Source organism: Triturus cristatus, chromosome 12 (assembly GCF_964204655.1).
Source record: "Triturus cristatus chromosome 12, aTriCri1.1, whole genome shotgun sequence".
Taxonomy (NCBI): domain Eukaryota; kingdom Metazoa; phylum Chordata; class Amphibia; order Caudata; family Salamandridae; genus Triturus; species Triturus cristatus.
The window spans coordinates 208,405,116-208,429,608 of record NC_140595.1 but is presented as its reverse complement, the minus strand read 5'-3'; the positions used below and the strand labels follow the sequence as shown (position 1 = coordinate 208,429,608).

The 24,493-nt window shown below is 45.0% G+C and overlaps 1 protein-coding gene across 7 annotated transcripts in view; it reads left to right on the top strand.

The window, feature by feature from the left end:
* CENPT (centromere protein T) overlaps positions 1–24,493 on the top strand; it is a 1,095,738-nt gene that overhangs the window by 539,558 nt on the left and 531,687 nt on the right. For all 7 annotated transcript variants that reach the window (XM_085638668.1, XM_085638667.1, XM_085638665.1 and 4 more), the window contains one exon: positions 17,395–17,461. In XM_085638668.1, the coding sequence (XP_085494794.1) occupies positions 17,395–17,461 (67 nt within the window). The remainder of the gene's footprint in view (positions 1–17,394; positions 17,462–24,493) is intronic.

Sequence of the window (24,493 nt, the reverse complement as noted above, 5' to 3'; positions counted from 1 at the left end):
GATGGTTGAAGCACCTGTTGACATTGGCGGTGTAACAAGTTACTGGATTTATCCCCCCACTGGTAAATCCTACTCAGAGAAGCAAGCCACGCCTGCATAGCTTCATCTAGTAGTTCGCTTGCATGTATCTGTTGCATGAGAAGCAACTGACAACGCGCCTGACCTCCGTTCTCCTCGCGGCCATGCCGTTCCAATTCTGTGAGTTGTGCCTCCGACCGCAGTAATGTTTACTGTCGACCCTTGCGTAGCGCTGCACAAAAGGTGATATCCACGCCGCAGAGCGTCTGCTTCATAGCCTCCCACAGAGTCTCATCTGATGCTACCGACCCCACATTACGAGCTAGATAGTTGTCAATCGCTTGTTGCATATGCGTCTGATATTGCTCATCATGTAACCGCCAAGTTGAGAGGCACCAACGGAGGGTGTCCAGGGCTTAATTGGAGCCCAAGTGTTACTGGGGAGTGATCGGATAAACCCCTGGGCAGTTTCTCCGCAGCCCTCACTCTATGGGTGCAGCTGGAGGGCACAAATATGTAATCTAGGTGAAAGCAGGAGTCATGCACCCCAAAATAATACGTGAACCCCTGATCCTTCTGGTGAAGTCTCCTCATGCTCGTCTTCACCTATTTTTGGTCGGGTCTAACACATCATTCCAATCCCCACCAATAGCTGCCACTCCATTAGGCATCTCAGTCCAGAGCGTCGTTAGGCGCTCTTCGAGGGTCCAAGTAAGGGGTGGGGGGGCATATACACTACTGAGGCATATACACTAATGTTGGACGGTATATGTGTAGGGAAGGAAGTCGGTTTGTGACCTCAGCTAAAGGGGTACTTTTTACATGGTGATTAGATACAGCACAAAAATAAACCACCGTTCCCCCAACTTCACCCACCTCCCTCCCTCCCTTATACCTTAAAACAGTTGAAGTATCTGTCTCGGTGTGGGTGCGAAATCGACCCCAATGGGGGCCAGTGCCCTGCCCCGCCAATTAATTCCCAATAACCAACCCATGATCTTAAGACGTTCCTTAGAGTCTGGAATGTTCTCTAGCAAGCGATAGCCATCACAACCTTTCCCCCACGGCAGCTGCAATTTGTAAAAATTACCCCAGCGTATAGTATAGTTAGGAAGCTGTTATTTCATGCTGGGATCCTGGTGCTCTTCTAGTTGAATCGCTGCGGGAGTTGGACCGTCGACGCGATCTGGATCTTCTGTTCCATTTCCCTTTAGGTTTGAGCTTTCCGCGGGCCATGTCGCTGGAGAACGAATCAGAGTCGAGACAGGGCGACGTGTGAGGCCTAAGTTTCATGCCTCGCCTGTCCAGGAAAAGACTTCTTCAGGAGACTCAAAGAAGAGTGCGCGTGATTATTATTTCACTCTGTCTTGACCGTAATAACAGCGCGTATGGGATCTCTGTTGGACCAGTTTAATATAGTTTGGAAAGATCAGGATGCGTTGGGAGGCATATGGGAGGGAATCCTTCTGTCTGGCCTGTTTCAATATTACATCCCTGTCATGACAGTTTTAGAATCTGGGCGATGACAGGCTGTGGCTTGGCTCCAGGAGGTGGCTTTTGAAGTAGCGCCCTGTGTGCCCACTATATTCCGAAACATTGAGATAGCGAATCAGGAGGGAGCCAGTCCTTAAGCTGCGAAGAAAGGAAGTTCTCCATGTTGTTGCCCTCGCAATCCTCCGGGAAGCCCACGAACCAACGATTATTCCTTGGGGCTCGTCCCTCTGCGTCCTCCACGCGGGACGCCAGACCTCTTGTGAGGGTCTCCAGGGTATCCACCTTCTTCTGTAGGATAGTAACAGTGTCTTCGACTCCCGACAGCCATGTCTCGGCCTCCGTGATCCTGTCCACTGCATTACGCAGGTCCTGTTGAATGAGCATGACATCAGAGCCCACTGCCTCTATTTTGGCATCCAACATGTCTCTGGATTGCTTGATGGCGGCTATCAGTGCCGCGTTATCTGGCATAGCACCGACCGAGCCCCTAGGATCTTGTGCCTGGGCACCTGTGCCTGTGTAGAGGTCCATTGTGCTCTGTTTGGTGGGAGCCCCCGACACCTTATCCCTCGTCATTATATGATCCTGATCCAGCCGGTGGACCAAGCCACAAGCAGCCACTGGTGTGTGTCAGGCATACATAATGTGCAAGCCTCGTTGGTGTGTCGAGAGTAGGGGGGGGACCTGATCTCGTCTCCCCCAGATCAAGTCTAGGTATCTTCTCCGAGAGCAGGGGCCAGGGAGGAGAGCCCACAAGCCGCACCAAGTTCTCCACAGCCAGCCCCCAGGTGAAGATCTCAGGAGGACTAAGTGTCAGACCAAGCGAAAAGGCAGCCGGGCCCCAACAAGGCTTGGCCTATGGTGCTTCCCATGGCTTCCAATTCAGTTAGGCCCTCTCACCTCTGCCCGATCCCTCTGAGTCAACTCAGCGATGTCAGTTGTCGCGGCCCAATCTAGCCGCCGATGTCAGAAACACACCTTCAGGCGGCCTCGCAGCCCATCATGCACTGGGCCACCTCCGGTCGTCTCAGCAACGGCCCGACCACAATACACGTCAGCCTCCCCAGGTAGTGGGCCTCCTCTCGATCCGGAGCATCCACAGGGCCAGCCTCCCCCAGCGATGCCATGCAGCGCACTCCGGCCCCACTGCAACTGCTTCCCGATGGGAGAGAGCTGCTCGGGCCCTGCCGTGACCCTCAGGTCTCTAAGTCGGCATCACATCTAGGCTGCAGCCCTTTAGCTTCTGCCGCTCTGGCCCAGAACAGCCTCCGTTCCGCACAGTGTGCAGCCCCCAAAACAAGCAGCGGTCCAAACAAAGTCCCAGCTGGGGCACACGGTGCCTCGGAAGGGCCGATGGGTAATGATAATTATAGGATATTAAGTAGGGCTATGGGAACTCGCCTAAAGCGTGTCCGCTATGTTGGACTGCTAGGCATGTGATTTTGCGTTACGATTCCTTAGCTACCAAACATGACTATTCTACCTGCTCCCAACCAAAAGGTTGTCACTCAATAAATATAATAAGGTAACCCAGTGTTATCCTGTGGGAGAGTCGTCAAAGATAATTTTGTGAGTTTTTCCAGTACAAGGACATGTCAAACTTGTCCACATTTTTATATACACTGTACACTACCCTATGCGCTGTTGTGGGCCTACTTTAAGGGTGACTTTAGTGTAATAAAAAGGGATTTTTAAATCTGGCAAGAGGTTTATTTTGCCAAGTCGAATTGACAGTTTTACACTGCCTGCAGTGGCTAACCTGGGTCATGGTTTAAGGAGCGACTTAAGTGGATGGCACAATGAGTGCTGAAGGTCTACTAGTTGCATTTCATTTACCATCCTTGGGTATATTGTATACCATGTTACTAGGGACGTTTAAGTAATTTAAATATATGCCAATCCAGGTGTAAGCCAATGTTGTCATGTTTAGGGAGTGAGCACAAGCATGTTAGCAGTGGTTAGCTGTGGTAAAGTGCACAGAGTCCTAAGGCCAACATAAACAAATTCTTCAAAGCAAGAGTGGGGAAGACCATCCTAAGGCTGACCGGTCTAGTGGGTATTGAGACATCTTATATAACCACATTCAAACCATTATATGCCCCACAAACCTCCACAATATGAGTAAACAACAACTATGAGATAACCACATAGCTATGTTTATACACCCACACTCAGTACAAACTATCATGCACCTACCATGAAATGCCCATACACCCAAAGTCATACAGCCACCGTCCTAAGCTAACACAGACCGTTATACTTCCTTCACAACCACAATTTATCAATACTTGATTTTATTAATTTAACAGCTTTGTGATGCAGCCATAGGACCATAAACAATTCCAAACATAATCATGACCTATCTAAAATACATGTCTTTTTAAACTTTATCAAGTAGTAACAATGTTGTAAGTGAAGATTGAATTACTACATCAGATTAAAGGCAACATGCTTTGCTTGATAATTTCTTAACTTTTTATGATGAAGTCATTGTGAAAATTTTAACCTTAGCTCATTTTCAGCTTTAGTTTTTTTCTTGAAATATATATGCTTGGTTGCTTTTATTGCAGAAAACCGGTGATATTGAAACTCATTGTAGGAGACTGGCTTAGTATACGGTGCACACTTATTTAAGTGAAGCACCTTGCACTAATCAAGACAACCCTTATGGTGATTTTAGTGGTCTTAGCCAACCATAGAAAGCTCTCGAAGTGGTATCTGTGGAGAACAGCCTTAAGGCTTAGTCCAGAAGGAGTGTTAAGCAGCTTGTTTTACCAGTACTTATCATATAATGTAGGTTAAACGAAAAAAGCCACACGGAGTAGTTATGAAAATATGAATATTTATTAGACACACTCACACATTGGTATATCGCCTACCCAGTGATGCCAACCCAGTACACACAATATCTAAAAAGGAAACCGGAAACTATGCACAAATACACAGTGGTCTCCAGGGTGAGACCAAACCATATACTAAAGAAGTGGAATGCGAATTACGACCGAAGTCAAAACTTAGACCAGAAGACTTAGAAGAGATGGGGACCCAAAGAACCACCCAAGGAATGTACCCAGGAACCCGCGGAGGCTGTGTGCAGAGTGGAAACACAGACGCTTACTGAATGCAAGTCAATGGGAAAGTCGAAGTTGCATTTTTTAAGAAGGACCCTTCCCAGTGAACCATGAAGAACCCCTGTGGAAGATGGAAGGTTGGAGAGTCACCCTACCCGTGGATACACCAGGAACCAGGAAACCTACACCAGGGAAGCCGGTGCATAGGTGCAAAGTGAGTTCGGAAACACCTGTAAACCACAATAGAGGATTTCAGTGAAGATGCCGCTTGCGAAGAAGTTGAAAGAGTCTGTTGGAATCCAAGGATGGATTCTTGAGAAGTACCAACAAGCAGAGGGGACAGAGTCTATGCCCCTCGGGAGAAATTAGGAGGCACGGAAGTCCAACGACCAACTATGACAGAAGATGCAGGAGAGTTGACAGTGACATTGTCGCTGCAGCTGTGAGGACCAGGCGACGCTGTGGAAGACCAGGAACCCTTCACGAGCAGTCCCACATTGGAAGTCGAGAAACAAGGGGTCAATGTCTGGTGGGAGCACCAACAAGCATTGGCAGCAGCAACAGACGTGGGTAACGAAGAAGGTGCAGTGTCAGGACAAGTGAGGTCCAAGGGACTCACCAAATGTAGGAGAATGAGAGCAGGCCCCAGGCAAGCAGGGAAGCCCACTGAAGCCCAACAAGACCCTCAAGAGGACCCACAGGTCGAAGGCACAGAAGTCGCATGAGGACCTCGAGCAGCTCACCAAGAATGCAATCCCACGGTCCAGAGGGTGTGGTGAGGACGAAGATCTTGGTAGCAAGAGAGGCTGGAGCTTCTTGTAGCCCGAAGATCTCTGGAGGGCAGAGTCAACAAGCCTTGGCAGTGGCAAGTCAACACGTTCCAGCGGTTCTGTCGGGGGATACTGGTCTCAAACTTACTGAGTAGACTGTGCAGGCCTCGAGGGAATTGCAGAACCCCCACCTGTGTTGCTGAGCCTTTCAGAGTCCGTGGACCTCAAGAGCAGCAGACCGGTCTGCTTTGTTGCAGTGCCTGCAGATGCAGGGAGTGACTCCTTCACTCCAAGGGAGAGTACTTCGGGTGTCCTCGATGCCCACAGGCCTGAAGAAGAACATGGATGAAGCACAGGCGACGCAGAAAACTGGCAGGATGACGAGACCAGGAGCAGCAAGAGTCTTCCTGGATGCAGTCTCAGTTCAAGGTGAATTCCAACGTGCCCAGACGGTTGAAGATAAAGTGGTGTCAGATCTGAATCTTGTCCCTTGACAAATCTGAAGAGCCACCCACAGGTAAGCCCTTAAGTACCCTAAGGAAAGGGTTGGGACGATTCAGGGATCCCTCCCAGAGGAGGGGATGGACAGAGAGGAGGATGCGCCCATATCCTTTGTCCTGTTTCGTGCCAGAGATAGAGCCAATGGCTCCCTGACGTAGTTCCAACTGGAGTATGCAAGGAGGGCACCATATGTGCCCTTCAAAGCAGTCTGGTGGCGCTGGCAAGCTCCCCAGCCCAATACACTGAGTCCCGTCTGGGAAGTGGTTAAACCTCCCTGTGACAGTTAACCTATTGTTCTACCTTCCCCTGCTCAATCTCAGCTCAGCAGCAGGAGGTTGTTTTACCTTCCCCTGCTCAAGCTCAGCCCAGCAGCAGGTGGGCAGAATCGTTTCTGTAGCCGGAAGCAGCACTAGCTTGCTGTTGGACCCTGGAAGGTTGGTACTGGGAATGCAGGAGGGCTCCCTAGGGGAGCCCCCCAGTACATGGGATCCTATATTCAACACTGGAATCTATGTGGGTAGGATTCCAATATGTTTGATACCAAACATGATCGGTTTCGGGGCAGCCAATATATAGTTAGACATCTCGTAATTGACTTGATGTCCACTATATGTATTTAATGGCTGACCTCACTTACAAAGCCTGGAGAATCAGCTTTGGAGTTTGTATGGGGTGTTCTGCTCATGCAGGACACCCTCACACTTATAACCTAGCACCCTGTCTTCAGGATTGAAAGGCCTGCCTTAAGGGAGACTTATAGGTTTTAAGTTCAGTGACCTCAAATGTAAGTAAGCTATATCTGTTGTGAATGGTGCTAGCACCAGCTCACAACGGCTGCAATGGCAGGCCTGTTGTCACAGTTTGAGTGGTCTCCCATGGGTGACATAATACATGCTGCAGCCTATGGGAGACCCCTGATGTACCTTTTCCCTGTGTACCTTAGTACCATATACTAGGGACTTAGAAGGGTACACCAGTAGCCAATTTGGAAGGTACCAAAGTGCTTATCATAGTCAAATTTACGGAGAGCGCACAGTGACAAGGATCCTTATTAGATGGATCCCAGTCGGATTAGTCAGAAAACAGAATAACACCAGCAAAAAAGTGGAGGTAACCATGAAAGCAGATCCTACATCCATATTTCCCAGGGACGTGTGAAATATGGAAAATATTTTTGGGTCCCTGTGAAATATGAGTTTCATCATCATACTGACAGCCACCACCATCAAAACACACTGCAGAACATTACTGTTAGGGCGACTAGAATTGTGTGTCAATGATGAACCAAATTATGCTGCATATGGTTATTTAAATTGGAAAAAAGGCAAATTGACAGGTACATTCTATGGCAGTAGTATCTTGATCCATTTGAACTAGAAATACCTCTTTGGTTGAAAGCCATGATTGTGTGGTAAATGCCTCTTCTAATGAATGAAATTATTCCACTGACCATTGGGCTTTTTATTGGCATTCTATTCAAGAAAACTAAACAAAACGTAAACTTTCTAAATCACTGTTCATTCAGAGAACAGCTTGAACAGTGGTCACTCCATTCAATACACAGAATGTAGCCTTAAACAATGCAAAAAAAAATTCCTACAAATCCATGTTGTTAATCATATATTTTGAGTATTGTTCTTTTCTTTTTGCTACAGATACCCATATAGCATTGTCCAACTCTAATTTAATACTTTCAGTACACATTTCCTTGTTTGGAAAAAAAAATCTTTTTTCAGGCTTATTGTCCCCAAAACAAGTATGTTAAATAAAAAATACATATAGAATATTATGCACTTTGACCTATATTGCCATCTCAGAGTTTTGTGACATTTACAAACCTCTTTGTCTTTGGCCCATGGATTATAATACCAGCAGAACCCTTTGGCAATGTTGTACCACATTACATGGTTACCAGTTATGTATCCTAAATATACATATATTGCCATATTGACACATATATAGGATATAAGATACAGTTTGACTTATTTAAATATATAACCGAAAATTTTAATTAATGGACAAACATTGCCAACATCCCCAAAAAATTAAATGTCACAAACAGATGAAACTGACCTCCTCAGAAGCAAATATTTGGGGATACTTCTATTATTGCAAGAATTAGGCGAATATTCCAACTCTCACTTAGAGGAAGAAGGTACAGCAAACATTATGGGTTTATTAGAACAAGCAGGACTAACGCGAATAAGCTGTACCAGCAATCTGAGAAGAAAATCAAGATGTATTCCCCGTACCCCACATGACACTATAGATTTCTTTCAGAAAATAGTGATTGAGGAGTTAAAGAAACTTCAAGCGGAAAGTCCTGAGACCAATAACAATAATATCTCCAAAAACAAATGGGAGGCGATTCCATAATTATCAAGCCGTCGGATAAGGGAGGAAATGCATTCTTGTTAAATAAAGATCAATACTGAAACGAGGCTCTGAAACAACTCTCGGTGAAGGAATGTTATACACCAATCACAAGAATGCAATATTAGAAAAGCATTCACCTTTTCCATACATGGTTAGAAGACTGGCGGAAGAAAGGAGTATTAGATTTGAGTGACTACCAGTTCATGTGCTGGCAGTATCCGGATTTATCAACTTTCCATAATTTACAGAAAGTGCATAAGGCTGCAGTAAGTCCCCCAGGTCGTCCAATTGTCTCCTCTACACTTGGATCCATTTGGAAAGTTTTCTTTTTCCTATGGTAAAAGATCTTCGCTCGTATGTGAGATATATAAAAGGGCTTTTTAATAATCGCCGAAGGCATACCATTGAAAGACAATATGTTGCTTATTACTCTGGACATTGCAAGTCTCTATACTTGTATAACACATGAAAATGGACTCCAAGCATTACAATTCTTTGTAAACAAGAGAGCGTTGAAATAACAGGAACACAATCATTTGCTGCTGTTATTTATTTATTTGTGCCTTAACAATAACATCTTACTTTTTGCAGGGCAACTATATTTACAAAGATAAGGGACTGCCATGGGGTCATGCTTCACACCCAGCTAATTGAACTTGTTCGTGGGCTGGTGGGAGAAGCACATGGCCTGTGTGCGGGAGAATGGACATTGTATGGATAGCATGACCTTATGGACCCGCTATTTAGATGATCTGTTTATAAATTGGAGAGGCCCCCATAGAGAAGCTGAAAGATGCATAACAGCCTTAAATTATAATGATTTGAACCTACAGTTTACTGGCTGCATCAGCGATACACAAGTAGTGTATTTGGATTTGACAATATATGTAGAAAATAACACACCTCATACAACACTATATACCAAATCAACGGCAGGAAACTACACTCCTTGCTGGGAGTTGTCACCCTTGCAGTGTGATTGACAACATTCCATATGGAGAGTTGCTGCACATCAAAAGCAACTGCTCCACACCTATTGAGTTAGTAAAGCCAAAGAGCGTTCACTGAGGAGGTTCAAAGTGAGAGGATACCACAAGGGAGTCTTGGCAAAGGCAGAAAATAAAACAGATGAAACATCTAGAGGCCAGCTACTTCTAGATAGGAAGGAACAAAGTATGGCAGAAGAAACAAAAGATAAAAATACTGTATGAATGATTACTGATTACACGCAACAGAAGTTTATCAAATTTTCAGAAGAAACTGGCGTATCCTTAAATCTGATAATATCACTGGGAAACATTTATCTGATTCACCATTGATTATGTACAGGAGAGGCTCCTCGATGAAAGACCATCTGGTGCAAAGCCACTTCGTAGAGCGAACCAGTAAAAAGGATCCTTTAATGGGATTCTTTCAATGCACACGTTGTAAAACGTGCTAGAAGGTACGCAAATACACAGTTGCAGGCAGAAAAACCAAGGTGAAAATTAAGAAATTACTCACCTGTAACTCCGAATTTTCAGTATTTTGTCTGAAGTGTCCCTGTGGAAAGCAGTATGTAGGAGGTACTACACATCCAGCAAAAAAAATAATATTGGAACGTATGCTGGCGATTACGAATAGAGTCCAAACATACCCAGTGGCCCGCCAATTTCAACAGGAGTACAATAACAATTGGATTCTCCTGAAATGTTTGTTTAGACCAGATAAAAAAAGAAGAGAAGGGAGGGATTGAGTAAAGAAACTCTGAACCCTGGAGTCCAGATACATAATACATTTACATAGCAAAGCCCCTAGAGAATTGAACAACGAAGAGGGATTTTTGGATACTTATAGGGTGAAGGGGTCCGTACACAACAGACGGAACACACCATATTAAATTTTATAAACATATATACATACAAAAGTGGATGTCGGAAAAAATAATATGCTCATTCAGGGCCTAATTGCACAGTGTGGGGGCACTGAATATGAATCGCCACTTGTATTAAATATTGATTAATTTAAATCGGGAATGTTGAAAAATCATGTGGCATTCTTTTTCTGCACATTTTGACATTGATTGACTGTAACCCCATGTTTTATCACCCATATCAAGTGGACATTGATTTGTACGTTCAGTATGGAGAATTGTATTCAAATTAAATGAATTGGTATGTTTGAATATTATAAGATGGCCACCACAAAAGCTTATGATTGAAGAAGATTGTTGAATCCCTCTTTTGTTTTGATAGAATCATTGAATGAACTGCCTCACCCGTTTTTTAAATGGCCTAATTGCACACAATCGCATTGACATTGAAACGCGTTTGTCAAGTGTAATTCTATGCGTTGTGGAAATAAATAGGAATCAAATTCAGCTCCGGAGTGCGCTCCATTTTCTTCTGCGACCAGGATTGAACCACCCAAAAATATATTTGTGTGTGTGGGTATATATATATATGTGTGTATGTGTGTATATATATATATATATATATATATATATATATGTATGTATGTATGTATATATATATATATATATATGTATGTATGTATATATATACACACATACACACACACAACCTCCTGCTTAGGCGGAAAAAGATAGAAAACAAATACTGACACTGCTGGGATCCACTTTTAAGCAACTTTGTTAGGATCTTTTCTTGTGGCATAGCACGTTTCGGCAGGCTCTACTGCCTTGCTCACACATATATATGTATATAGATGGGTTTAGATTATAGTGCAAAACATTAAAAAAAATGGAAAAACCCTTTTCAGTAATATGTGCATATGATATCTTGCGTCATACATTTGCTGCTAATGTCCTTGCAAATGACATCACTGATGGTATATCAAATTACATCATACCCTGTGCATACAAAAATGACACTGCCAGGCATCCCCTTTCTGGTAATTTCCGAAACAAAACTGTATGTTCGAGGCATATGAGCTGTAGAATATTTACTTGTGCATAGATTGCCATCTGGTGTTGGGCTCGGATATTTGCACTTTGTTGTATTGGAAGACGTTCTTGGTAGTCACAAGATAGGTGACTCCTCCTTAGGACCATAGTGCGCATGGGCATCGACTCCATCCTCAGATAGTTTTTTCCCCCATCGGGTCGGATGTAAATTGCTGCGCTCCTGGTCGATGTCGTACTCGATCCTCCTTCGACGAGTAATCCCTCACCGCTCGACAGTATTGTTTCGATCGCGTTCCCCTTCGACGCGCGTCCAAAAGTTCATCAAGACCTTCAATTCCGGTCGGCGGCCCGGGCCGTTGAGCCTATCTGCGCCATCAGGCCCTGCAGTCAATGGAAAGAACTCCATGTAAAAAAATGCCCCCTGTGTAGTGCTAAATTCCCACACACTGAGCTCCACGAGGTCTGTTACCTTTGCCTCTCTCCAGAACACAGAGGACAAAGACTGCAAGGCCTGTGCTTCCTTCAGATCAAAGAAGACCATACGTGATCGCCGTTTTCGACGTCACATAATGTCTCGATCAACTACCTCGGCGTCGGACCACATCTTTGATGCAGGCCCTGATATTCCAGAAGAACAAGAACCGGAGGATGAAGACATCCACGTCTGAGGCCGACGAGTCAGATGCCGAGGATTAGATGGTTACTCCAGGTCAACGGATCGTGAGTACCGAGCTAGACACCCCTGCCCAATCTAAAATAAAAGATAAGGCTCCGGTAACACCTTCGCCTTCGATCCCAGGTCGACAACGAGATAATGCTTCAGATGACCCGCCCTCGGGCCCTGCGCCGAAGCCCAAATAAAAGCCTTCAGGCGGCTCGGGACCGAGTCAGCCACGTACTGGTACCGAAAAACAATCCCCGGCACGGAAACAAAAGTCGAAAACAAACACAGTGCCATGCCCTGTTAGATCGGCACCGAAGACTGCTTCAACGCCTAGCTTTTCGGCACCAAAACACACCGAGGACAAGCCCTCAGACCCAAAAAAACACCATAAACCCTCAGACCCTAAAAAGATTTTGGACTCGAACCCTCCACCAAAGCATAAGGAGACCAAAACCCCTCCTAAAGCTACAGAGACTAAATCAAAGCACCACTTGGAACCAAAATCGTCAGTGCCGAAAAAAAGACAATGGCTCCAAAGAACTGTTTCAACCAGATCCATCGGATCCAAAACAAAAAACCCTACACATTGACCCTGTTACAGGTCATGTAACAACAATACTACCTAAAAAGAGTTAATTGGACACCTCAGAAGCACCTGAGGTACCCTTAAAGAAGAGAGACATAGGAACTTCACCTTTCAGACTTTCTTCTCCATCTCCAAATCTTCCAACTATACCATTTTCTCCAGCACACTTTCCACTGCTTCCTTCTTCACCTGCCCTACAAGATGATGAGGATGAATTTGGGGGTGGGGATGGGGATGAAGACCCACAAGGGGATAATGATAATGACATACACAGTATCCCTCCACCTGACCCTTGGGACGATTATAATAATGTCCCAGATGTACCTGAACCAGACTTATACCCATCTAAACCATCCCCTCCAGACGACAACATAGGTTTTGCACAACTCATATATAGAGCTGCCAAATATCATGGGGTAGAGTTACACTCAGACCCTTTGTGGGAAGGTTTTTTATTAGAGACTTTTACACAATCACAAAAGTCAACAAGCACTTTACCCATGTTAAAAGGTATGATTAAAAATGCACCTCATGTGTTTAAAGACCCTGTCAGGGCTAGAGTTCTCAATCCCAGGGTTGATAAAAAGTATAAACCAGCTCCAAATGATCCAGCATATATCAAAGGGCACCTCCCTTTAGATTCCCTAGTAGTGTCAAATGCCCGTAAACGGGCAAATTCCCAAACAGGTGATGCCTCTCCTCTGGATAAAGAATCTAAATTAGTGGACACATCTGGTAAACGGGTTGCGTCACAGGCAGCAAATTTCTGGCGTACTGCCAACGCCCAAGCTTTACTGGCCAGGTATGATAGGGCGCATTATGATGAGCTTGAGATGCTCATGCAACATCTTCCAGAACAATGCAAGTCCAAAGCTAACGATCTTATACAAGAGGGAAAGCTAATTACAAACACCTCTATCAAATGTGCTCTTGATGCAGCGGACACAGCATCTTGTGCCGTTAATACAAGCATTTTACTACGCAGGCATGCATGGCTACGCATATCTGGTTTTAAGCAGGAAGTGCAGTCTACAATTCTTAATCAGCCTTTTAATAAAGAACACTTGTTTGGACCTACTGTAGACACAACTTTAGAAAAGATGAAAAAAGACACAAACAGCTAAGTCAATGGGGGCCTTACAGTCACCAACTTCTAGAGGTTCCTTTCGTCACTCCTTTTATAGGGGCGCCTCTAAAACCATTGGGACAGACAGCACCTCTTCTTCCTATAAAGGTACCACTCAAACTTCCTCTAACAGAGGATATTTTAGAGGTGGTTACAGAGTGAATAACCACAAAGGAAGAGGCTGTGGGAATAACACCCGCACCTCCCCTACCACAAAACAGTGACTTCTCTCCACTCCCCCTCCCCCCCCCAGACCACTCCACTCCGGTCGGGGGAAGACTATCAGAGTTCCTACCTGTCTGGAATTCCATCACCTCAGACAGGTGGTTGAGACATATTATCCAGTATGGTTATTGCCTGGAACTCACTTCTAGTCCCCCACACATACCTCCCAAACAACGTCCAATGTCCACAGAACATCCAACACTTCTAAAACAAGAGATTCTCTTTCTCTTGCAAAAGCACGCAATAGAACCGGTTCCCCTATAGCATCGAGGTACAGGGGTTTACTCATTCTACTTCCTCATCACAAAAAAGGACGGTACTCTCAGGCCAATATTAGACCTCAGACCGTTAAACCTGTACATACAATCCGACCACTTTCACATGGTCACTCTACAACAGGTCCTCCCACTGCTCCAACAAGGCGATTTCCTTGCCACTCTAGATCTCAAGGACGCCTACTTTCACATTCCGATTCACCCTGCTCACAGGAAATATCTACGGTTTGTACTGGACGGTCAGCGCTACCAATTCAAAGTCCTCCCATTCTGAGTGACTACAGCACTCTCAAAATGTCTTGCAGTGGTAGCAGCTCACTTGCAAAGACAACACATTCATGTGTTTCCTTACCTCGACGATTGGTTCATAAAAGCCAAGCCACTCAGCAATTGTGTGCACCACACACTCAAAACAATCCAGCTGCTGCACGACTTAGGATTCACAATAAACCTCACCAAGTCACATCTTCAACCGTCCCACACAAAACAGTATCTAGGCGCCACAATAGATAATTCAAAAGCCCTTGCATACCCCAGTCCAGTCAGGATAGCCAGCATGCAAGCTCTCATAACAAAAGTTCAACCTCGACACTCACTACTAGCTCGAGTGTTGATGCAGCTAATAGGGATGATGGCCTCTTACATTTTAATCGTACCTTAGGCAAGATTCCAAATGCGTCCATCACAAGAATGTTTAGCACATCAGTGGAACCAGGCTCAAGGTTAGCTTACAGATCTGGTGTTGGTGGACAGCCACACACATCACTCTCTGCAGTGGTGGAACCCACAAAACCTTTCCAAAGGGCGGCGGTTCCTAGACCCGGTTCCACAGATAGTGCTAACAGACACATCGCTCACAGGCTGGGGACATCATCTCTTAAACCATACCATTCAGGGCATGTGGACCCCTCAACAGAAGCTGCTCCACATCAATCACCTGGAATTACTGGCAATTTTTCTCGCATTAGTCATTCCAAATACATCTCATACGCAAAGCTGTCCTAGTTCGTACGGACAATATGACAGCAATGTACTATGTACAAAAACAGGGGGAGACGCACACTCTGCAGCTTTCACGCCTAGCGCAAAGCATATGGAGATGGGCCATTCCTCAAAAAATATACCTCGTAGCAGAACATCTCCCAGGGGTACACAATCAAATTGTGGATCTGCTCAGTCGTCAGACACAGCAGATCCACGAATGGGAACTTCATCCTCAAGTTCTTCATCCCTTTTTCAGATGTAAGGCCACCCAGACATAGATCTGTTCGCCACACACTTAAACGCAAAATGCCCATGCTTCTCCTCCAGGTATCCACACCCATTGTCTAAAGGCAATGCAATATTGATGAACTGGTCAGGCAGATTTGCGTACACGTTTACGCCTCTCCTGCTCATTCCATTACTGGTGCGTAAACTCAAACAACAGTCTATCACAATAGCCCTGGTTGCTCCAACATGGGCCCGGCAACCATGGTTCACAACCGTGCTAGAACTCTCAGTAGTTCCACATCAAAAGTTGCACCTTTCTCCAAAGCTCCTCACACAGAACCATGGAGAATTAAGGCATCCAGATCCACCTCAACTGAGCCTAGTGATCTGGCTCCTGAAGTCTTAGAATTCGGATACCTCAACCTTCCGCCACACTGTATGAATATCATTAAGGAGGCTAGACGTCCTACCACTAGAGTGTGCTTTGCAGCTAAATTGAAAAGATTTGTTATCTACTGTAATAACAACACAGTCGATCCACTAGATGCTTCAATTCAAAACATTATTTGTTATCTCTTGCATCTACAAAAATGTAATCTGGCATACACATCTATACGATTACATCTTGCTGCCATAGCAGCTTACCTACAAAACAGACCACACTGGTCATTGTTTAAGGTACCTGCCATCAAAGCATTCATGGAAGGCCTTAAAAGGATAATTCCTCCCAGAGTTCCACCCTCTCCAGAGTGGAACCTAAACATTGTCCTTACCAGGCTCATGGGTCCCCCATTTGAACCTTTACATAAATGTGAGTTATAATTTCTCACATGGAAAGTAGCTTTCCTTGTAGCGATCACACCTCTCAGAAGAGTTAGTGAACTCCAGGCATTAACCATACAAGAACCATTTTTGCAAATACATCACAACAAAGTGGTTCTTAGGACAAACCCTAAATTCTTACCAAAAGTCGTTTCTGCTTTCCACCTTAACCAGTCTGTTGAGCTGCCAGTCTTTTTTCCTCAACCAGACTCAGTAGCAGAACAGGCTCTTCATACTCTTGACGTCAAAAGAGCTATCCTTTACTACATTGAAAGGACAAAAACTTTCAGGGAACACTAAACAATTTTTGTAGCTTTCTCACCACCACATAAGGGCAACCCAATATCAAAAGCTGGAATTGCCAGGTGGATCGTTAAATGCATCCAGATATCCTACCAAAGACCAAAGTATACATTATCGATTCCCCCTAGAGCGCATTCCACACACAAACTAGGGGCTTCTATGGCATTCGTAGGGAACATTCCCATAGATTACATTTGTAAAGCAGCAACATGGTCTACACCACACTCTTTCACAAAACACTATTGTGTAGATGTGCAGGCAAAACAACAGACTAGTGTGGGCTAGGCTGTACTAAGGGCACTTTTTCAAACCACTGCAACAGATGCAGGTGGCCACTGCTAGGGAGAATACTACTGTAGAGTCTATGCACAAGTATATATTCTGCAGCTCATATGCCTCGAACGGAAAATGCTACTTACCAGTATGCATCTGTTCTTGGTATGTAGAGCTGTGGAATGCTATACGCCCACCCGCCTCCCCGGGTACCTTCATCTGTTGCAGTGCTATCTTACTTAGATACATCAAACATGGACATCTCTTTCTGTTTCGCACAAACTCCATCATCACCCTTTATGGCGAAAAAAAATCTGGGGATGGAGTCGATGCTCATGCGCACTATCGTCTTGAGGACTCACCTATCTCATGACTACAAAGAACTTTTCCAATACAACAACAAAGTGCAAACATCCGAGCCCAACACCAGATGACGATCTATGCACAAGTATATAATTCCGCAGCTTTACATGCCAAGAACAGATGCATATTCCTTTCATACCATTAGTGAATTCTGCCCTCCTCTCAAATGTTTAAGTTACTGACTATACATTTCTTATTGTCTTTGACTTGGAGCATATTCACAAGAAAAAGAAAAATGATAGCTGTTAGTGTTTGTGCACAAAACGTTAAGTTGTAAGGTTGTAAACATGCACAATTTTTAGTCCTAATTGCACTGTGAAACATGACTTGGGGACATGTAATAAGGCTAAGTGAATGAATAATTCTTTCAGTTATGATTCATATGCCTTGCCTTTGCCGTTTTCTTTTAGGCGGCGGAACACAGGAGGAACTTGGCATGAGTAGTTCTGCACCGACCAATCAATCTTCAATGATGAGGTAACATGATATATTTTTGGTGTGTGTATTTAATCTTTTTGCTGTTATTGGTAATTTGTGCCTTATCTTGGTCAATGAGATATTTAATCTAGGAGGTTAAGGAGTTGTAGCCATGATGCGTTCCTTTGTGCTAGTTTGGTACTGTAACCAACCTTCAAGGGCTGTTAGTCTATTGGTAATGCATCACCAGCAAAGCAATGCCTAATTTGAGTGTCCGTCTATTTGTTATGGTTTAGCATAGTGGTGTTCCAGCAAAACTGAGCAAAAACTATTAGAGTGTATCTTTAACCAAATATACTAGTCAACATGGAGTAGCTTGATACTTATATACATGCTTTGGTGAAAGAGTGCCTGCTTCCCATTGCTGCAGACAAGACAAAACATGATTGTCTCCTATCCAAAGTCAGCTGTCAGTGGAAATGGTTAACAACCATGCTACAATTGTGGTTAAGCTGTATTCGTTGGCTGGGGAGCTGCACATGGAAGAGTGTCTTTGCTTCTTGCACATTATTTAGCTATTTCACAATCCTGCATTTCCTTGGTGGGAAGATTTTAAATATAAGCACCACCGACTTTGCTGCCTATTTTCTATTTCATCTCTGCACAACTTCGATGTGCTTAGGCTTTGAATTTTTTGATGGGCTAGCGTTTGTAGAGTGCTGTAAAGCACAGGTGGTATTGATAGTCACCAACCCCACGCACAGCGCAGGACATGCTTGACCCGATCTTCACTGCCAGCCAACAAACCAAGTACAGTCGTACCACTGAACACACTTGGACCGACCACACCTTCGCCCACCTCTCCATCGCAAGTTCCACATGCACCACTTCCAGCTCCTCTAACTGATTCTGGAACAAAGTGACAGAAACCCTGTAGGAAAGTGCCCCTTTTTACATTGTTGCCCCCCATGTTTTGCCTGATGTTGATTCTCGTTGACTAAGTGTGTTCTGGGTTCCTGCCAACCAGGTACCCAGGGCTTATGTTCTTTCCCTAAATCTGTACTGTTGTACACCTAAATTGGCAACTCTCTGGCCGCATACAAGTCCCTTGTAAAAAGTAACATGGGTACCAAGGGCACTGTGACCAGGGAAGACCTCTAGGGGCTGCAGCACTAATTTTGCCACCCTTAGAGGCCCTGCACCTTTACACCCACACACTGCCATTGCAGTCTAAGTATTTTGGTGCGTAACAAAGTCAGCCACCCCTCTAGCTGGGTGCACTGTGTCACTGGTGAGGGTACAGGTCCATGAGCCCTTTACCCCTACAGTGTCTACACCAATTTTGAGACATTGTAAGTGCAGTCAAGCCATAAAGAGTATATGGTGTAGGAGGTTGTGTGTCTTGACTGAGAGGCTGCTCACCAGCTGCCACCACCAGGCATGTTTCTGGACCCTTGGGTCAAGAGCCTGCTACTCTCGGTGTCCTAAAACATAGCACATGCACCGCCAGGATGGGCAGGGTTCACGAAGGGGAAGCTTCAAAGGCTTGCCGACTTTGTAAGCTGACCCAGCCCTTTGCTACTCCCATCAACTGGCCCCCACTGGTTCTGAACCCACTTTGGGAGGGAATATAGGCGGTAAAACCAAGATAAGAGAAGAGGTGTGCCCACCTTTGTGAACCCCACCCCTCAGGTGGGGAAAGCGAGGCTAAGCACAACTCTCATCCCGCCATCTTGAAGATGGGGGAGCCAGCCAACCAGAGTGAGGCTTATGCTTCCTCCCACTGGAGGGTGGCATAATAGTGGGTGTACCCACCCCAAGGAAGGAACCTAATGGTTCCAACCATTACTTACCTGAAACGCACCTAAATTTAGTGTTTAGGGGCAACCCTGAACCTTGCCTCCTCAGACAAGAAGCTACAAGAAGAAGGACCAAAGAGCCCTACTGAGAGAAGAAGAGGAAGACACCAACGGACTTGGACTCAGCTCTACCGGCCTGTCCCGACCTCTTTCTGCCTCAACGAACTCCTGATGGGCCCTGCAGCCAGCAGCCCCCAAAAACCCAGAGGACCTGCCCTGCCTTCCCCAACCAGACTTTGTCTCCCATGAGGACCAGATTTGCTCACCAACAGACTCTGGCTTCGGCCAAATCCACGAGTCTGCACCACTCTGCACCTGACGCCCACAGCCTGAGTGGCCCAATTCCACGAAGAGGTCTCCCCGGTGATCCTGACCTGGGATCTGGTGAACCCTGACCTGCTTCGAATCTCCTGGCGACGCCTGCAGCCCCTTTCTGGAGGATCCCCCGATCGAAGCTGGTAAGAAGAATCCAATGCCAAAAGACACTCCTGCACCTGACGCCCCTCGCCCTTGGGTGGCCCAACCAACAGTGTCCTGGCATCCCACAATATCCAAGCTTAACTCTCCAACTAGTGGTTGCCTCAAGAAAATCTTCGTGCCCGAGCCTGTAGTGTTTGTTCAAACCGGAGAATCCCCTTTGAAAGTTACATGGAACCCGATGTCAAAACATCATCCTGCACCCCGCTACCCTAGTGTCGCAGTGGGTATACCTTGGGTGCAAACTTGAACCACCCCGTTTGCCCTGAGCTTAAGTCCAGGAACTTTGTTGTTTGTTGTAGACGGTGAGGCAATTCCTCATCTCGTATTAAAATTGAATACTGTGTTTTATATTTGCAGACAATCAGGGGGGAACAATTCTTGTGAGGAAATACTGTTCGTTTAGCTATTTGCACTTATTTGGCTGTTAATTTGCACTTGCTCATTTGCACTTTCCTTGGTCCAAACCTTGTATAGCTGCTCTTTCTAATCGGATTTATATCTTTTGAACTACTTTTAAATGTTTTAAATGGTTTGATGTTTTGATGTTAATGAATTGACGAATCTTCCACCAATCCCCGCTTAATCTATCTTGCCTCCGCTTCCACGGTCCAACGCCGGCCTTGCGGCCGTTTGATTGGAGGGAAGCGGATATTCCCCTCCCACGCCTCAGCCTACCAGTGCCTTTGTTGTTCGCACCTCCAGGAAGGGCGGAGACGGTGGATTTACGCGCCGGGCAGCTATTTAAATTCAAGCTGGCCCGGACGCGCGCAGCGGACGCGCGCAGCGGACGCGCGCAGGTAAGCCCGTCTGCGCCAAGGACGTGACAAAAACGGGACGTACTGCTCTACCTGTTAGGAGAACCTACCAGGCTGAAGTCCTAAAGAGTCTAAATCCGACCTCTCCTTGCCAACATTCTATACATCCTGATTCCACATATGGAGGCCTCATTAATGCACGATCCATAGGCAAACATAGCCAAGACATCAGAGACCTCATTTTAGACTCTCAACTAGATATTCTATTCGTAACAGAGACTTGGCTTAAGGACTGGAGTAGCCCAGATATCGCGGACGCCATCCCACTAGGTTATCTTATACATAGGAAGGACCGACCGGTGGGTGGAGGTGGAGGGCTGGCCATTATATTACGTGACTCATTGGTCTGCACTTTCTTTGAACTGGATGCGTTGTTGGAAGTGGAAAGTTTAGGTTTCTGCCTTTCTTTGAATGCCACCTTATGTTTTTCTGGTTCTCTTATCTACCGGCCTCCTGGTCAAAGTACTAAATTCATTAATTCACTTAATGACTCCTTAAGTTACCTCATGCTCAAATATGCCAATTTTACGCTTTTAGGTGATTTTAATCTTCACTTAGAGGATAACTCTGAATTTGGAACAGATAATTTCTCTCAAATCCTAGACTTATTTTCACTACAGCAAATAGTGAATGGCCCCACCCATCTGGCAGGTCATACCCTTGATGGGGTCTGCTCAAATCTACCTTGGCTTGCTGCAGATACCCCCGTTCCCCTAATCTGGTCTGACCACTCTTTCATCCCCCTTAGAATTACAATGCCTCCGATGACACAGATTGTGAAAATTTTTAATAAACCTCAGCAGGGGCCCTCATGGACGCAGATTGTTAAAAATCCTAATTTATTGATGGTGGCCAAAAATCTTGCCCCGTTTTTAACAGGCAATACAGAGACTGATTCTCACCTTTTTCAGTCCTGGTTCACCAATATCGGCAAGGCCATTATGCCCTTGGACATAAGGAGCAAGCCGTTAAAACCTAAAAATGTAAATACTCCCTGGTTTACGCCCAAATTGGCTCAAGCACGATTGCATTGCAGGCGACTGGAGCAGCAGTGGAGAAAGGGATATATGGAGAAACAAAAAATTTTTTTTAGGGAAGGTAGGAAAGCATATTTTTCCCAGATTCAACTGGCAAAAAAGGAATTTTTTACAAACAAAATCAACACAGCTCAAGACAATCAGAAGTAGATTTTTCAAATTGTGAAGTCTTTTACTACACCGATGGCGAAACAAAGAGAGCTGCCTGCCTCTCAGTTATTATGTGATCAGATCTCCCTGTTCTTCGAGGAAAAAATCCTCAAAATTCAGAAAGACTTTCCAGACGGCAATTGCACCCCCGAGCCCCCTCCGACGAATAGCTTAGCCTCTATTTCTACATTTACACCTGTATCGCTAGATATGACTCTCATGGCTATGGAAAAATGTAAATCTGGGTCTCCGTTGGATGCCTGTCCTCCATCAGTCCTTCACAAACTCTCAGAGGTAGCAAACCCCATGATTAATCAGATTGTCAATTTGTCTCTCAGTACGGGCGTTGTCCCAGCTGACTGGAAGTTGGCACTGGTTAAACCGCTAAAAAAACCCAACATATTGATTCAGCTGTGCTCTCAAATCTTTGCCCTATCTCACTTCTTCCAACCTTGGGTAAAATCACGGAAAATTTTGTTTTAAAGGAGCTTACAAAATTTCTGGAAGAGCAACAGATTCTTCATCCATGCCAAGCAGGATTCCGGCCCAAACATTCCACAGAGTCAGCCCTTATTGAAGTTTCCGATTCCCTGAAAATGATTGCAGATAGAGGTAGGAAGGGGGTGCTGATTCTGCTGGATTTGTCAGCTGCATTCGACACGATCTCTCATGACATTCTTTTGAGGCGTCTCGAATGCAGAGGCATTTCAGGTATGGTGCTGAGATGGATTAAATCCTTCCTGGTCTCTCGGAGACAGGCTGTCACCCTTGGTCCTTTCCTCTCTTCCGAACGACCCATTTCAGCAGGAGTCCCCCAGGGATCTTCCCTAAGCCCACTACTTTTCAATATCTATATGGCTCCTCTTATCTCTCTGATTAGTTCCTTCGGGATTGAGGTCCTGTCATACGCAGATGATACTCAAATGGTTATCTCTTTGGAGAACGACTCCACGCAAGCTGAAATGAATTTTAAAGTTTAACTGCGGTCCTTCAATGGATGTCGACTAATCATTTGAAGTGTAACACGGACAAAACAGAGATTCTTCCCATAGGGATGGACACTTCTTTCCACCCGTCTAAGTGGTGGCCCGATGGAGCAACCCCACCCCCTGAGGTTGTGAAGGTAGCCAAGAACCTAGGAGTCCAATTTGATAACTCCCTCTTTTCTTCCCCATACCAAAGCAGTCGCAGGAATGTGCTTCGGCTTAATCAAAACCCTAAAAAAATTCTTCAGATTTCTCCCTTTGTCTGCTAGAAAGTCCGTAGCAGTGGCCCGGATACTCTCTCGTATGGACTACTGTAACGGGCTACTGGCTGGAGTCAATAGATCAGTCTTAAAGAAGTTTCAGGTGGTACAACATGCTGCAGCCCGCCTGGTACTTAAACTCCCCTGAAAGTCCTCAGCGTCCGCCGCCTTGAATAAACTCCATTGGCTCCCGGTCCACAAAAGAATTCTTTTTAAGATTCTTCTTGTCACATTTAGGGCAAAAATGAAGGTTGGTCCCAACTTTTTGTCTGCACGTGTCACTCCATATACCACTACTAGGCCACTCAGATCTTCCTCGGCAAACCTTCTTAAACTACCCAACTTTAGATATAAACTAAAAGGCGCAAGAACCCTAGCCTTTTTGGGTGCCAGAGCATGGAATAAGCTGCCAGCCCAGATCAAACTCTGTAATACTGAACTTTCATTCAGGAAAGATCTCAAATCCTGGATCTATAGTATTTCGGATGATTGTTGTTTTGCTCTGATCTAATTACTCTCAGTAAGTCAATATCCTGCTCTTTACCACCGTATGACGTTAGCGCCAAGATACTCCTCGCGGAGTGATAGCGCGATTTACAAATACAATCTCAAATCAAAAATCAAATGTTCCATCAACCTTGTGGCCTGCTCGTTGAGCAGCCACCAACCGGAGGCCCCCCTTATCCTCCATTGGATAACATTGAGCATCAGCACTCTGCACCCGGCTGCCCTAGTGCCGCTGAGGGTGCTTTGAGAGTGCATCCCTGACACTGGAGAACCCTTGTTCTAACTCCAGAAACTGACCCCTCAAGACAGTTTACTTACCTGCAAAACGATAACCTTATTTTACTCCATAGGGTTGCATTGAGTGTTTTCCTCTGAAAAACTTTTAAGTGTGGAGGGTGTTTTGTATGCGAACCTAAGAAACTGTATTTTGAGAAACACTGTTTTACCTACCTTTTATCTAGGAAATGTCCCAGTGTGATATCTAGGCATATCACACTGCGTAAGAAAAGCTATCTGAAAAGTAATAATACAGTACCTGCAAAGTAGCTGAAAAGTAGGCTTAACTGTTTCTAAATAATTGACCTACCTGTATACAAAACCAGTACATGCAACTGCATTCAACTGTATTGTTTTTGCAAAGTATTATTATACTTACCTGCACCAGGCCTGGCTTGGTTCTAAAAATAAAATGCAACTAAATAATGTTTTTATTCATTCATGGAGACTTTATTGCGGCTATTACAGCCAAAAAAGCATAATATAATGTTTTTATACAAACAAATTGGTCTAAGTTCAGTCTTTGAGTGTATGACATCATTTCTTGCTTGAATGTGACCAATAAATGCTTAACACTACTCGGATAAAGCCTTACTGCTCGCCCACAGTACCACAAATAGAGAGTAAGGTATTCTCTATTTTTACCTCTGCCTACCTTTGGGGTTCCACTGGACTCTTGGTATAATATATACAGAGCCAGCTTCCTACAAACCCAACACCTC